Raw genomic sequence first — 15,477 nt, forward strand, 5'->3', positions numbered from 1 at the left:
CTGTACATACATCACCTGGTAATTGTGTGGATACAGCCGCTCTTCGCCGTGTTTGCTATTTCAAGTTGATTAAATGTAAACAATAGTTTCGAAATATCCTCTGACGCCCTCAGGTAAAACTGTAGATATTCAGCTAGTCGCCTTGCCCATTGCCAACACCCACTAATCTCGCCAGCACCTATTATATGTTCGTATCATGCTATTTGCTTTAGATTTGCGTCATTAATGGATCATTCTATTGAGCCATAATAATTCCTTACACTATGATATTATGCCAAATCTAGTTGTTGGCAGCGCTGTTTCATGACCTCATCCTCGTCTTCTACCACATCAGCTTTGACAGCATATACTTGTATAAAGTCTGCATGCTTCCTCACACAGAAAATCCTTTAGTTCATTGTAGACTCTGCTCCATAAATAAAATGATAAGGACTTGTCCATGCTTGTCAGAAAGTTTCTAAACTAGAGATCATTGTGAGTGTTGTCTCCCCATGTTTGGGTAAAATAGACTAGTGAAAGTAATGAATGAGATTTTAACTCAAGATTGCCAGGGATTGAAGGACTGTTTAGTTATGAACTCTGCTCAAACTTCATTTACAAAAGCAAGAATGTAACGATGGCTTTAAACAATAAGAGAATACGAATATTTGAAATAAATTTTGCATGATTGTTGAAATATTTTTTATTGTACTTTATCATATAACATTACTGCTACATGTATATAATATTATTTATATTTACTGTTGCTACACTATGTTATTTTCTGATGTTTGCATGTAAAAAAACCTTTTCTTTTCAGGCAAAAATGGAAGCAATATTGAAAATGTTATTTTGTAGTATTTTAAAGGTTTGCAGCTGTTGTCTTCTCCATTTAATTAATACGACAACCCCAAAGCTCTTTATTTGCTGGCACTCACATAGATCTACATGTAGTTACTGAGATACTGAAATGTACATACAGTGAAAATTTTCTACTGACTAACACCAACTTGAAGTTTGACGATATATATATATGATATCTATAGCTGTATTTTTTATTCCTACTTGTAAATAAAAAAGGATATCCTAATGAAAAACCTTAAGATTGAGTTGATCCCTGCTGAAAATTTTAATGAATTTTGATTATAGTACAGTAGTGCACGGAGGCAAATTACCTTTCGCAAATGGTTGCATTCCACTAAAAAATTAATTTATATTGTGAGACTACTAGTCAATATACATGACAGGCTTGTCCTAGTATACTGTAGTACACTAGTATGCTGTAGTACACTAGTATGCTGTAGTACACTAGTATGCTGTAGTACACTAGTATGCTGTAGTACACTAATATGCTGTAGTACACTAGTATGCTGTAGTACACTAGTATGCTGTAGTACACTAGTATGCTGTAGTACACTAGTATGCTGTAGTACACTAGTATGCTGTAGTACACTATTATGCTGTAGTACACTAGTATGCTGTAGTACACTAATATGCTGTAGTACACTAGTATGCTGTAGTACACTAGTATGCTGTAGTACACTAGTATGCTGTAGTACACTAGTATACTGTAGTACACTAGTATGCTGTAGTACACTAGTATGCTGTAGTACACTAGTATACTGTAGTACACTAGTATGCTGTAGTACACTAGTATGCTGTAGTACACTAGTATACTGTAGTACACTAGTATGCTGTAGTACACTAGTATACTGTAGTACACTAGTATACTGTAGTACACTAGTATGCTGTAGTACACTAGTATACTGTAGTACACTAGTATACTGTAGTACACTAGTATGCTGTAGTACACTAGTATGCTGTAGTACACTAGTATGCTGTAGTACACTAGTATACTGTAGTACACTAGTATGCTGTAGTACACTAGTATACTGTAGTACACTAGTATACTGTAGTACACTAGTATGCTGTAGTACACTAGTATACTGTAGTACACTAGTATGCTGTAGTACACTAGTATACTGTAGTACACTAGTATGCTGTAGTACACTAGTATGCTGTAGTACACTAGTATGCTGTAGTACACTAGTGTACTGTAGTACACTAATATGCTGTAGTACACTAGTATACTGTAGTATACTAGTATACTGTAGTACACTAGTATACTATAGTACACTAGTATGCTGTAGTACACTAGTATGCTGTAGTACACTAGTATACTGTAGTACACTAGTATGCTGTAGTACACTAGTATGCTGTAGTACACTAGTATACTGTAGTACACTAGTATACTGTACTGCACTAGTAGGCTGTAGTACCCCAGTATGCTGTAGTACATTAGTATACTGCAGCCTGTACACTATGGTGTATTTGACACCTCATATACTGGTAGTTCTAAATTAATCTCTACAGCTTTGTATACACCATAGGAAAGCGCGACAAATATTCTACCATATAGGATTTAGTGTGAAGAGAAGGTATTTTACAATCATCAATTACATGCCACATAATTGTAGTTTTACTTTATTATTGTATTTTTAATTGATATATTTTACTGAAATATGATATCAGTTGAAATAGCACAAAGCAGTACAACATTGCCCAATATAGAGGATATAGAGGATATAGCAATATAGCACGACATGATACAACTTGAAAAGTAAGTTGTTGCAACATCATGATATTTATATATCTATATTATAAATCTCAGTTTGTCTATCGTCTGTAGTTTGTGTGTCCAGCTATAGCGATTATGTTTTAACAACGAAAAATCAATTTCTTGCTGAAATAGGACTCATGACCTTCAAATCACATGTCTGTTAGCAAGAGCGTGTAACTACAAGGCTAAGCCGGTCTTATCACACCCACCGCTATTATGATATACTGTATATCATTTTTCCGATTGCACACCTTAAATGTGTACTTGTTATTTCATAAATTAATACGGTGTGCCCTCGAGCTACGATGCCCCTATTAAAATTTTTTTGCATCAATATATGGAACACAACATTTTTTTGTTCTCACCATGAGGGCAAATATTTTTTTACTTTTTTCCGCCATACAATAATAACAAAAATTTCTATTGAACTTAAAACTTGAAATAATGAAAATGCTATGATATGCTAAATGATATGATATGGAAATAATATGCTCATTGTCGAAATTCCTCTTGTAACGCCTGAAAAAGATTGATACAGCTGTGTTATTGTTTCTTAATTTATTTGAACCGCACAGAACATTTTTCTTATGATATGAAGTTTGAAAGTTAGAATGGTAACTGTTGTTATATTTTAAATAAAACTAAAGCTTTTAGTTAAATTTATTTAAATTTAGGATGCAATAAATTAGCTAACTTACCTCCAACTTGTTCTAGATCTTTAAATAAATACGCATGGGAAGCTAATACATGTCTCTACCAGTTGATATCTATTACCTGCAATTTACCGATGATTATCTTACAGCCTGCGCTACAACTTGTTGGAGCTTTTAGTTTTTTATTTCATTCCAAATTTGAAGGCATATTTTCATTTTATAACTATATTTAACAAGGTTGCATAAAAGCTCATTACATTCATCAATATGTTTGCTACAGTTTGCAGCCAAAACTGGCTTTTTATGCGCGATAGAACAGTTACGAGCGTCAGTCCATTGTAAGCCGAGTTCAGATAACCGCAATGATGGCATCAAATAATATGCTATAAATCTGCAAATTTATAAGCTATATACTAATAATCTATCAAATGCTACAAATATATATTCAAGAACAAATGAAATTAATAAACCATGTTTATAATACAATCAGAAACAAAATGACCATTTTTAAAACAAAAATATTAGCATCGTTTGCTCGGCCAGTTGCGTTCTGATTGTTGGTTCCGTTTGAAACCATTTCATATTCTTCTGGCTGTTCAATACCTTCCACAGTGTCTCCTGACCTCAACTCCTGTTAGGCACAGCTGAGCTAGTCGGTATTAGCGCCCAAACAATTGTTTAGCAGGGCAAAACTTTTACGCGATGCACTTTAAAATACATGTATACATTTCGTTTGAAAATAATGAGTTTTTCGCGTGTAATCAAAATAGCCTCAAAATTTTAGCCTCAAAATACATAGTATCACAGATTCTATTGTAAATGTGAAAACTTAAAAAAGAAAGAAACTGCTATTAGCCTGATACAGGTACTATTTTTATGGTGTTGCATTCAAAGTTTTAACGGAAAAACTGTAAGCTTGGAATTGAAAAGCGGACTTCGATACGAACAAAAATGACGAATGAATTAATTTGTTATTGATGTAATCGAGTCATTAATAGTACAGTTTTGTGGACAATTTTCTGCTGATCACTTGCTTATGGGTTCGTAAAGATCAAAAATGTCAACTAGTGGTGGCCAAATAAAAGTGGCGTTCAAACAGAGTGAAGTTCAATTAAAGGGTGGCGCTCTGCTTTTCAACCCTTCTCCGGTAATGCCGCTCAAATAGAGGGTGGCATTCAAATGAAGGTGGTGTTTAAATACAGGTTTTATGGTATATGTAATCGAAACATTAGAGACGAATTCCTACTAGTACAAACAACATACTGTTCCAAATATATGTTATATATATATATATATAATATATGCCATCATTATTAGATGTACACATGCAGAGTGACATGGGTGTTTCATGTTAGGGAAATTAATAAAGAATGCTATACACTGAACAACGGTACATGTAACATATGTGAAGGATCCGCCATGAAGCATTTACTGCTCCACAAAGAACCAAATCACTTCTAGTAGTAGAATGGGTTTATATATTTATATAAAATAAATATAAACAAATGCTGTTAATTTGCTCATACAACTAACTACAATGGCGAGACTTTTCCGTGCTCTACCTGCTCTGGATTGTCTGGCACATTATAGATCTTCTCAGGAATATAAGTTTCTCCCTTCTTCTTTAGTGGCTGGATGGCCAGCTTCTTTTAGCATGGTAGCAGCTCGGTTTCTCTGGTACCAGCTCAATGGCCGGTCAGTCTGTCCTTTACTGGTTAGCAGCCGGCCGTACATACTTCCGGTTGGCTAAGATTCTCAGGGCCCAGCCCATTTTCCTACTGCCTCGGTCTGGCGGGGCCAGCCCGAATCTTTCTTGGCCAGGCTGAGCTAGGTCGTTCTCTTGAATCTGGCCAGCCGGCTGACCATGATGATGTTACTTAGCTCTGGGCCCATTTGCCCGTATCCATCACACATCCCTAAACTGTCCAGAAAGGAAAAAACTTGACTAGCTTATGTTTTATGTTCATCGTTTTCCTTAATATTTGCTACCACCTCGGCTCATGAAAATTGAAGGAGAACAACAAGCGTCTAGTTACGGTCTTCATAGGACCTCTCTTCATAGCAGCTAGTAATGCTCAGCAAGGCATCTCAAAATAAGTATTGTTTGTAGCATCTGTCGCTGCAAAGCACACAAGGTATGAGCTAGCGTAATGCTAGGTTATGGTATGGTTATGGTTATGGTATATCAGGCCGATTGCCCATTCAAAGCATACATATCATTGTCTCTATTCACCCGACTTATTGAATGGTCAATACTTATGCTTTTATTGGCCGCTGAAGCATAATGCGGCTCGCAGTTGCTAGGCTCTCGACAGGAAGTCACCTCATAATGCATGCATCTGATGCTCGATGCTAAGCCGTAATTTGGCATCGTACACAATGACATGTCTCAACCAGTATTCAGAAAGAGCTGTAAGTATTGGGTGCTACATTACTTGCATGAAGTCAGTTATAGACTACAGGTAAGAAGGACACAACGTAAGAAGGACACAACGTTTACATGCTTGACTAGTGACAGCAGGTGCTTTAAAAGCTTTGCTAATGAAAAACAACTTTATTACGCCTTCCAGTACCTATATAGTTGCATTATATCATTGAATGGTAAAAGAGTGCATAGACATTGAACGGCATCTAGCGGAGAAGCTGAATTCAATAGCGAATGTGCATAGAGAAAAACTAGGAAGGCACCGAAGTATCAAGCGCTTCTACTGCTCCAGCCACGAGTGAGTTTATAAGCTCACTATAGCCCCGGAGGGATGGTTTATCTTGTTTACATGTGATATGCTCATGCCTTCTCTTATCAGGTTGCAGATGGTGCGCAAATTACTTGCAGTAATTCTACACTATTACTTTTACTTAGCACTGATCTTAAAAAAGAGTTGTAGAACTTAGTTCCTATGGGCTTTAGTATAAAATCAAGTGAAAATGTGAAAAATTGTTGAAAGATCACAGTTTATAAAAATAGAAAGACTGAAAGAGCTATAATCATTGCGTAATCAGGTCTTGGACCCGTAAAAATAGATGACTTTGGTTTCCGATAAACTTAGAGTCTTACATCTTAAAAATACAACAAGTGCAGTAGAAGACAATGAATTAAATATCTGTAAAATCTTTCGGTATATAGATGTGTTGATTAACCTGACAATGGCTACAGTAACTTTTGAGAGTTGCCCTCTCAGTATTTTTATAGTGTCAACCAATTCTAGCCATTCTATAATAGGACTATAAAACTGACCCTTTTGTGTGTATCACAAGAAATGAACATGCTGTTATTGTTGTTTAATGATAGGAAGCACATGCTACCTTGAAATCTACAAAAGAAATTGGATTACATTCCCAAATCTGTTGACAGATGGGTCCGCCTCAAATTGATCAGAGTAGGGCGAGCTTGATATGGGCGCTCTGGCACAACATAGATCCTAAAATTTTGGCCACTACGACAGAAGAGAGGGCAGACACAATATCGGTGCAATCGTATGAGGTGCCGTATAAGCACACTCCATGCAATGCCTTCCCGAGCAGAAAGCCGCAGTACCCAAAGATAGTAAGACTGAAAGCTCAACAAAATGCTGCCAGAACTCGGTACTCCTCTACTGCCCCGCTGCCAACACAACTTGAATGCGATGAGCAGATGTCATTGCAAGCTCATTCAACTATTCGTAAGCATTGACATTTTTTCTCACAGGATGAACTTATGCCCGAGTTAGAATATGAGAAACTAACTCTGTTTATAATGTTTTCCAATAATTCCAAATAATTGTTACCAGATATACACAGTATTTTGTTATTATTATTTATTAATTATCACAACTACTAAATTTAATTACTAAACTTATTAATTAAATTTATTTACTAAATTTAATTATTAAATTTAATTATTAATGGTAATTATTAAATTAATTACAAGTATTTATTTTACAACATTTAAAATTAACTAGTTTTTAAAAACTTCAATTAAACATCGGCTTTGTACTGATTAGTAGTATGGCTGCTTAGTAGTACACTAGTACATTAGTAGTACACTGCTTATTGTGAATTCACCTGTACAAGTCTTCTCGTACGGTTGCAGTATGTAATTTTTTTCATGAATGACACCACCAAACATATATAGGCAGTAATGTAGTGCTAACTTTTTTTTAACCATAACTGTAAAGTTGAAATAAGTGGATGTAGGCGATCAAGAGTCGCAACGCGATTCCACCGCCATGTAGTGGCGGTTGAAACAGCTGGGGGCCTGGGCCGCTGTAAGCCTCTAGTGGAGTCCGGGGCAAAACCTTGGCCGCCAAAGCTTACAAAGCTTTAAAATCATATGATATGAGAAATGAGCACATCTGTAGTAATGAATAAGTTGAACCAACCAATTAGGATCACAATCTTGTTATGTTACATGAACATTACATTACTGTATTGTAGTGTATGCTGCTTTTATATTGAATGGCCATTGAATATCGATTATAATGACATTAGTGTACTTGAATCAATGAAATAGAGCTACAATATATCTTGAGAATTGGCAAAGTCGAAAATTTTTTAACCCTAACTATAGCTATATTTAAAAAACACACAAATTTTCTAACCATAACTTAGTTATGGAGAGTTAGGGTAGCACTACATCACTGTATATAGGGAAGCTAAAAACCTTGTTTGCAGAATATTAGGCTTGCAAAGAAAAATACATTAGAAGATAATAAATATTCTACGCTGAATTTTCAAACAGTTACAGACATAAAATCTATAATCAGAGGCGTTGCTTAATCATATAAATATACATTTGGAAAATTATAACTCAGACCATGTCCACACCTGTGAATACTCTTTTCACTTAGAAATATGTATGGTTTTAACTTATACTTCCACACATTGTTTTCATTTTGGCAGTTTCTGATGGTTCATCTAAAAGGAAGCAGTACAAGTCCGACACATTTTTAACGGAAATGCCCGAGTTCTATACGATGGAGCCAGATTCGATGGCAGAAACTAAAAAGATCTCAATGCCTGCATTTTTACCAACAATACAAGCAAAAACGCATTCAAAGTCTCAGAATCACAGCAAATCATCCGAAGTACGTAACTACCTCATCAGACATGAACTAGCCAGCTGTAGGAACGCGGTAAAGCCTTACACAGCCGATGCTTACACCTCGGACTCAATGACTACCTCCGTTCTTAGAAAATCTACTTATGGACGAGAGATATCAGCACCAGCGACAACACCGATATCTAAAAAAAGGACAACTTTCAAACACAAGAGTAAATATAAGCAAGTGGGAACTAAGAAAAAGACTCATACGGGAAGAAATAGAGAAAACTCTATGCGAAATAACTCTATGCGAAATAGTAGTACAATTGTTCACAGCGTTAGTCCACAATCATATCACTCCTTTGTCACTCCACAGGAAGAACTCATCCATCACTTTTCAAGAGTCAGCATGAGACAAGTGCAGGCAACTCTTAATAATAATAAACTGGAGTTGCCTAATCTTTGTTAGAAATAGAAGAAAACTCTCTATCAACTTTTATACTTTCAACTTGCCATTATTTTCTTACTCTCACTCAATGAGAAATTACTAGTATGGCCAGTTCTACGGGGTTTATTTTTCAAATGTGCTGGTGGACTAAGTCGTATTGCATTTGCATGGAAAAATTTTAAGGTTTTTAATAATGATTTCTAATTAATAGCAATTTATTTGTCACAACCTTAATAGATCTTTATTTTTACAGGAACATTAACTAAAGACAAATTGTCTGGTAGTTTATCAAGAGTTTATTTAATGTTATAAAGTATGAGAACAAGCCATATATTCATACTAAATCATAAATTAAAACAATACAATGATAACACTCGTTATAGGACTATCAAATGCTTTAGAAGCAGTCATCTCCCCTTTTTGTCACATCACAACGTCAGTTTTTATTAGCTCATAGCAAGGGTTGACTGTGATGCAGCACCAGAGGAAGTGATTTTGTTGAGAAACGGCTGTAGCGTAGCTCATGATAACCAAGGATATACATACTAGGTCGAGTGTATTACCGTACCTGCTACATCAACAGAATAAGTTCAACATGGCCAATAAACCAAAATATAAGTTAGTAAAATAATTATTATGAGACCACCTCAACCTTTAAGGATTATTTGTAGTATCTTCGCTCAAAATTGCACTTTTAATACCATAATTGCAAAGCCCATGCAGGACAAAGAAAACATTTTGACGTGAGTGATCCAACTGCTCTAGCATCACCAACAAAATAAATTTCACAAGGCTTTGGTATATTTTTGACAAAAAATAAAGTCGGCCAATCACTTTTTAGCATTTTTAGAACTGCACAAAAAATGTGTTCTTGCTCTCGCAATGTTTGCTATTTCATTTTAACACAAAGCTCACCAAAGAAACATGGAGCGAAATGAACTGCAAGTGAGAGCACTATAATATCTGTGCTAGGAGCGTGTCATACGTTCGCTCTTAGATTAGTAGCGCCAAAATCAGTTCAAAATGTCAGAGAGTAGAACCAGCAAATGTTGTGGCTAAAATTAACTGGTTTAAGGAATCGAAGATATCGAGACTGTCATAATACTGCAGCATAAAAAGTATTTTAGATACACGCAACAGATATAGGGATATAGAGACCAGATATAGACTTTTTACTTTTTATACCTGCTTTAAAATAATTTCTTGCTAAAATAAGAAACATTATAAAATTAACTATCACATAAATGGAACTGCTAAATCCTATGAGTCATATCGAGCTTCTAATAAGACTCCATTATATGAAAACCTATACAAACATAAATAAAGGCAATGTGTAAAGATTTTTTGTGTCAATATTCACCTAGCCTTGTTTTGCTTTATCATTTTTTATTACACATAGCGCAGATGTAGTCTTACTATGCAAACCTATTACTCATGATATGGTGGCTAAAAGAAAGTCTCACTTGACCACAGCAGCAACCATATACTGCTAGCTGCGCTGTGTTGATCCTTGCTCGTCTGCGCCCTCCCAGACAGCCTTAACCCTGATTGGCACAAGGTATAAGGCCATATCTGGTGGGACCAATTGACTTTTTAGGTAGTTTTAGAGTTTTTGCTGCCAGAACATTACAATTACTTTGCTCAGTATATTTTACACCAGTTTTAGCTAAAGAAGGAATCATGAAAGATGTGTGCTAATAATACAGGTCACTATTTACTATACAACATTACGTTTTCATAAAGAAGGTAAAAGGTATGTTATAAATATATCGTTTTAGTTATGGTTTTCATAATATCTACTTACTTTACCCTTTGTGATATTATCATTGGTCTACATGCAAGTGCATTTGTTTATTATATTAAGTATCCATCTTACACTTATACATCATTGTAGACATCACGGTGTGGACTGTCGTAATAGTTGTGGTTGTCAAGTCAATAAAGTGTTGAGCACACTCCACTCATCCAACAACTTCATTCCCATCAGTAAAGTTATACTCCTTGCCTATAGCCTAGCAATTTACCTCCAAAAAAATTGCTACACATTGTAAGGGAGCCAACTGTATTGAACAAAGCCATGACGAATGTCCTGCAATTCATAAGAGACAACTTCATAAAAACTAGATTTGGAGTTGCCTTTCTTTTTTTGCATATTGGGAGGTAGTGCTGATGATAATACAGTTCCATAGCTGACTACCCAGTAGTATAAAGTATACAGGTCTACAGAGCAACGAATATCACCTTAAATAGAAAACTATGTAATCTTTACAGTGTTTAAACATGCTTCAGTGAAAATGATGAGAATCTATCAGTTATGTATATACATGTACATGTATATACAGGATGATCCATTATACCCGTAGGCATTACATGGATATCTACAAAAATTTTTCTTCCCTGTTTTTCTGCCTTTTTTCACTAAAATAAAACAATTATCCGCAATTTGCTACGATGACATTTGCCCCAGTCTAGCTAATAAAACTCTAATTACATTATAAAATGAGAACTTGAATTGGTCCAAGTGAAAATGAGGAGCGACAGTACCCTTTCGGGTAGAATACGATTGGTTAAAAGTGACAATCATTTATGTCAATGTCATATCGACCAGATTCAACCTTTTCAATAAATGAAACTCCTGTCGCCGAGCCACAAGTGTATTTACAGTATGTTTGTTCATACATCTGATGACACTTTCTGACTGCCCTAGTCTGAAAATGCATCTACTGGCACATCTCAGGATAGTTTATAGCATATATTGAGGGCTTATTATATGGCGACTACACCTGACAGGCATATTCAATAATTGGCTTAGCAAATGTTTTATAAGCAATCAGTTACAGGTATTGCTGACTATTGAAGTGATTCAATCGCAACATAAATGGGCAACTATAATAGTTGAAGAAATTCTGGTTGATAATAAACTATCCCAACAAAAAGTTTGATCAGTAGAAATCATTTAAATATTTAGTAGCCACAGCAATCGAGTACTCGTAACAATGTTACAGCATTGTAGACTACCATTAAAACTACCCAGAAACATAAATGTGAAGATGTAGCAATTCTCATGCTAAACCATAGACCTATTAACTATACTATGTATAGTTAACTATATTAACTATTTCATTAACATATTAAATATATGTATAGTTAATAGGTCTATGTGCTAAACAGACCCGAGTGGAGAGAGAGAGATCATAAGATTAACGTGGCTAGAAGTGGCAGCCATTAGCAGCATTGTGCACGTAGCCACTTGTGATATACCAAAGTCTGTATAATGCATGATTACAAAACACTCCGTGAGCATTTAACATCACAACCACTGATTGATGAAAATCAACAATTAATTAGTGAACCATATTTTAAAAAATAAAATCAAACCACGAACAAAAATAAAAGAGAGCACTGACTACAAACAGAATTAGCCGACGAAGTGTGAGCGACAAACATTGATTGGTGACAAATGCTTGATTGCATATATAGTGAAAGAAGTATTGGACTGATTACCTGCTCTCAATACAATAGATTGATTGTCAAGGAAAGAAATGTAAAGAAAGACCTTGCTTAGTCTTTTACAAAGTGCTCAGTTTTAACAAGTAATGAAATGAGACGGCCACACAAACTCTCACATACGACTAGTTTAGAAGGAGTACATCGACAGCTATGATAAGGGTATGACAAACATCCGCTCTGCTTCAACAAGAAGTTTAAATTCGGCGTAAGCGAAGAGTGATCTAAGTTTTTCCAATTCTTTTATTTACAAGGTGTGTTTCAGAATGGCTAGAGTTGAGAAGAGGGGTGAGTTAGCTGTGCATGATGTATAACAATGGTAATTTGGTTAACAATGGTTAACAGTGATACTAAGTTATCATTTAGCTGCCATTCATAACGAAGGAGTTTGTATCTAAAAGAATGTGTTCCCTTCTAGCTGAATTGAACTTTAATTAGAACCACTACAGCGGGTATACATTTGTAATAATTATTTGCAGTGTACAGGATATTACAGCTCTAATACGTTTATCCCTTTACTGCAAAATTAAAGCTATTGTTTTCCTTGTCTGAAATACGAGCTAAATATTGATTATTGATGACTGATGGTTGTGTAACTAGTATCCTGTGATTGTTAAAAGTTAATATTAATTCTTTTTGTACAAACAGCATTGATTGGTCAACCAACTTCTCATATACTCTCGCATATTTCTTATTATTACAAATTGTGTATCAAGGCCGCAGAGCAAAGGAGGGCTAAAGTTCAACAGCCTTTTCTTAGGATCAACATATATGTTGAAGACTTGAAATCTTTTTTGTTTGCAAATAGTTAAACACTTTGAAGCATTGTCTACACAAGCAAGTCTGCTGATCCAAGGCCGTATTAACGACTTTTAATCTACGGCGAAAGCCCTTACGATAACACAATTCAAAAGGAATAGAACGGCAATTTGAAGCACCAAAGTTTTAAAACTTAATCAAGGTAACAGAAATCAAATAGAGTAAATAGTTTTTTTTCACACTCCTTTAAAGAAGTGATGCTTTCGAGGCAACTGAAGAAACATAATGGTTGCAGTACACTGAGTCTGATAGAGTGTGTATATTTGTTATGAATATGATTGCAGTACACAGAGTCTGATAGAGTGTGTATATTTGTTATAAGTAGAAAAACAAACAGTTTTAGTGTAAAGCTTTTGTTGCTGAGGAGAAGCTACATATCTAGCTTTGTCTATTTGTCTATTTTGATCCTTGTTACCAAGAATTTCAATCAGCATGTCATTACAAACTAATATTCTGTTGGCAGCCATTTTGTTTCTCGGTTGGTTAAAAGTACTTCAGTATTTTGACAATATCTCAAGAAATAATAGTCCAATTGACTCGAAACGTTGAAATTATGCTAAAAATGTATTCCGCACAAAGCGACAAAATTTCATAAACCTATGTTCAATGGAAGTGTAGAAAAAACAAAGAGAAACTAAGGAACCGAGTTTACTCGGGCGTAGAATCAGGTGAGAAAGAATTTTTCAGAAGTATCTCGGGTCCAGGCTTCAACGCGTTAAACAAAACATTTTCCTAGTCTCTGACAGACTCTAAAGATAGAAATCTTGCAGTAGTGCTGCTAGCCAAATGATAACAAACAACTTGCTCAAACCAAATGCATACCATATGTTAAAAATCAAACTCTCTATTGAAGTAGACATAACCAAAGAACATCTAGTCTTATGTTAGTCAATAATTGTGCCCCTAAACTTGGTAAGGCATGAAAACTCTTACAATCTAAGCATCTTAGTTTGAAGTGGACTTAAATATTTAACTATTGAATTTTAGAAGTCAAAGGAAAACATAATTTGTAAGTGAGATAGTTATTTGACTAACCTATCATGTTATTCTTCAGATAATGGGTGGTGAGTAAGCCAACACCAAAGCATGTTTGGCACTGAGAATCAGAAGGGTATTTCCTTACCACAGATACTGAAAGATAAACCTCAAGCGCGGAATGGGCAGCATGACAACCTCTCTATTAATGGAACTAAGCCGCATCCGGTTAAACCATTCAACCCTAAATTCAGTACGATGCTGCCACACATATCACAAAAATCACAACGATCTGTGCCACGAAAAGTTTACAATGTCTACTCGATAAAACGGTCACACGGATCAATGCTGGAGGCGATTGAGATATACAAGAAAAAGTCAAAGGCTGCTCACACTACATACACACAAAGAAAAGAAGCGGACGATGTAGTATTTCAGTCTGTGCCTTGTCCAACACCTGAAGAACTGTCAGCTAAATCAATGATCAAAGAGGCGCCAGAAGAAATCATCATAAATGTGGAAACCAGGCAACGCATAGAACCAATCAAGGCCGTAAAACAGCCGACAACACTTCCTCCAGTTACTCTATCACTCCAAAAGCGTTTGGAAAAGCTTGCCAAGCACAAGTCAAAGTTGATGAGAAAACAGCCTCATCCAAGCTCGTCAATAAATGAGAACTTCAAAAGGTTGACTATTGAAAATTGTAAGAAAATATCTTTGCCTACAATGGAGGAACAGCAAACGAATGAACGTCTGTATCCCAAGTTCACCTCGAAACTGCCGGAAATCAAGATAAATTCAGACAAAGAGACATCGCTATCATACCAGCTGCTGGAGATACCACTGACAGTGTCTAAGCCTGACCAGAAGAGACGCATCATGTTCACACACTCAGATTATGATACCTACCAGCACAACAAGTTTAGCAATGCGAGAAATCAAAGGTTAGCTATAGTAGAGGGCCCTGACTCTCATATAAATGCTGCCTGGGACTATAATAAATTTTTATACTTAAATGCAAAGATATAGCTCAACATAACTGATTTTTAACCTTTAAATTTATTCGTAGTAAATAAACCAAATTGGTAGGTATTAGCTTTCCAAAACTGCAGATCATTAATCGGCATCTACACACTACTACTGATATTATTTTGTTATAAAAAAAGCTAAGTTAGTATTTATAACAAAACTATTTGCCTTGTTACAAACTCAGGTTTATGTTTCAGCCATACTGTACTTGCTCAATAAACTCCTACATAACCTTCCACGACTCAATGACTAAAGTGTTTGCCCACCACTGACCTTGAGCAATGGCAAAGTATAGAGATAGAGTGTGCAAAATATGTATTGCTTGTATAACAACATACAGGTGCTGCTAGTTGTGCAACATTGCTGCCAAAAACTGCACAGGCAGCAAAGCCAAACGCATGGCTTTAAAGATTTTCTTATTTATCGA

The 15,477-nt window shown here is 35.6% G+C and overlaps 1 protein-coding gene across 1 annotated transcript; it reads left to right on the forward strand.

The window, feature by feature from the left end:
* Positions 1-14,132: 14,132 nt before the first annotated feature.
* Positions 14,133-15,050, forward strand: LOC137393947 (uncharacterized). Its single transcript, XM_068080659.1, has one exon. It carries the CDS (start codon positions 14,133-14,135, stop codon positions 15,048-15,050), a length of 918 nt encoding a protein of 305 aa, XP_067936760.1.
* Positions 15,051-15,477: the final 427 nt, after the last annotated feature.

This window comes from Watersipora subatra, chromosome 4, assembly GCF_963576615.1.
Source record: "Watersipora subatra chromosome 4, tzWatSuba1.1, whole genome shotgun sequence".
In the NCBI taxonomy this organism is placed as follows: domain Eukaryota; kingdom Metazoa; phylum Bryozoa; class Gymnolaemata; order Cheilostomatida; family Watersiporidae; genus Watersipora; species Watersipora subatra.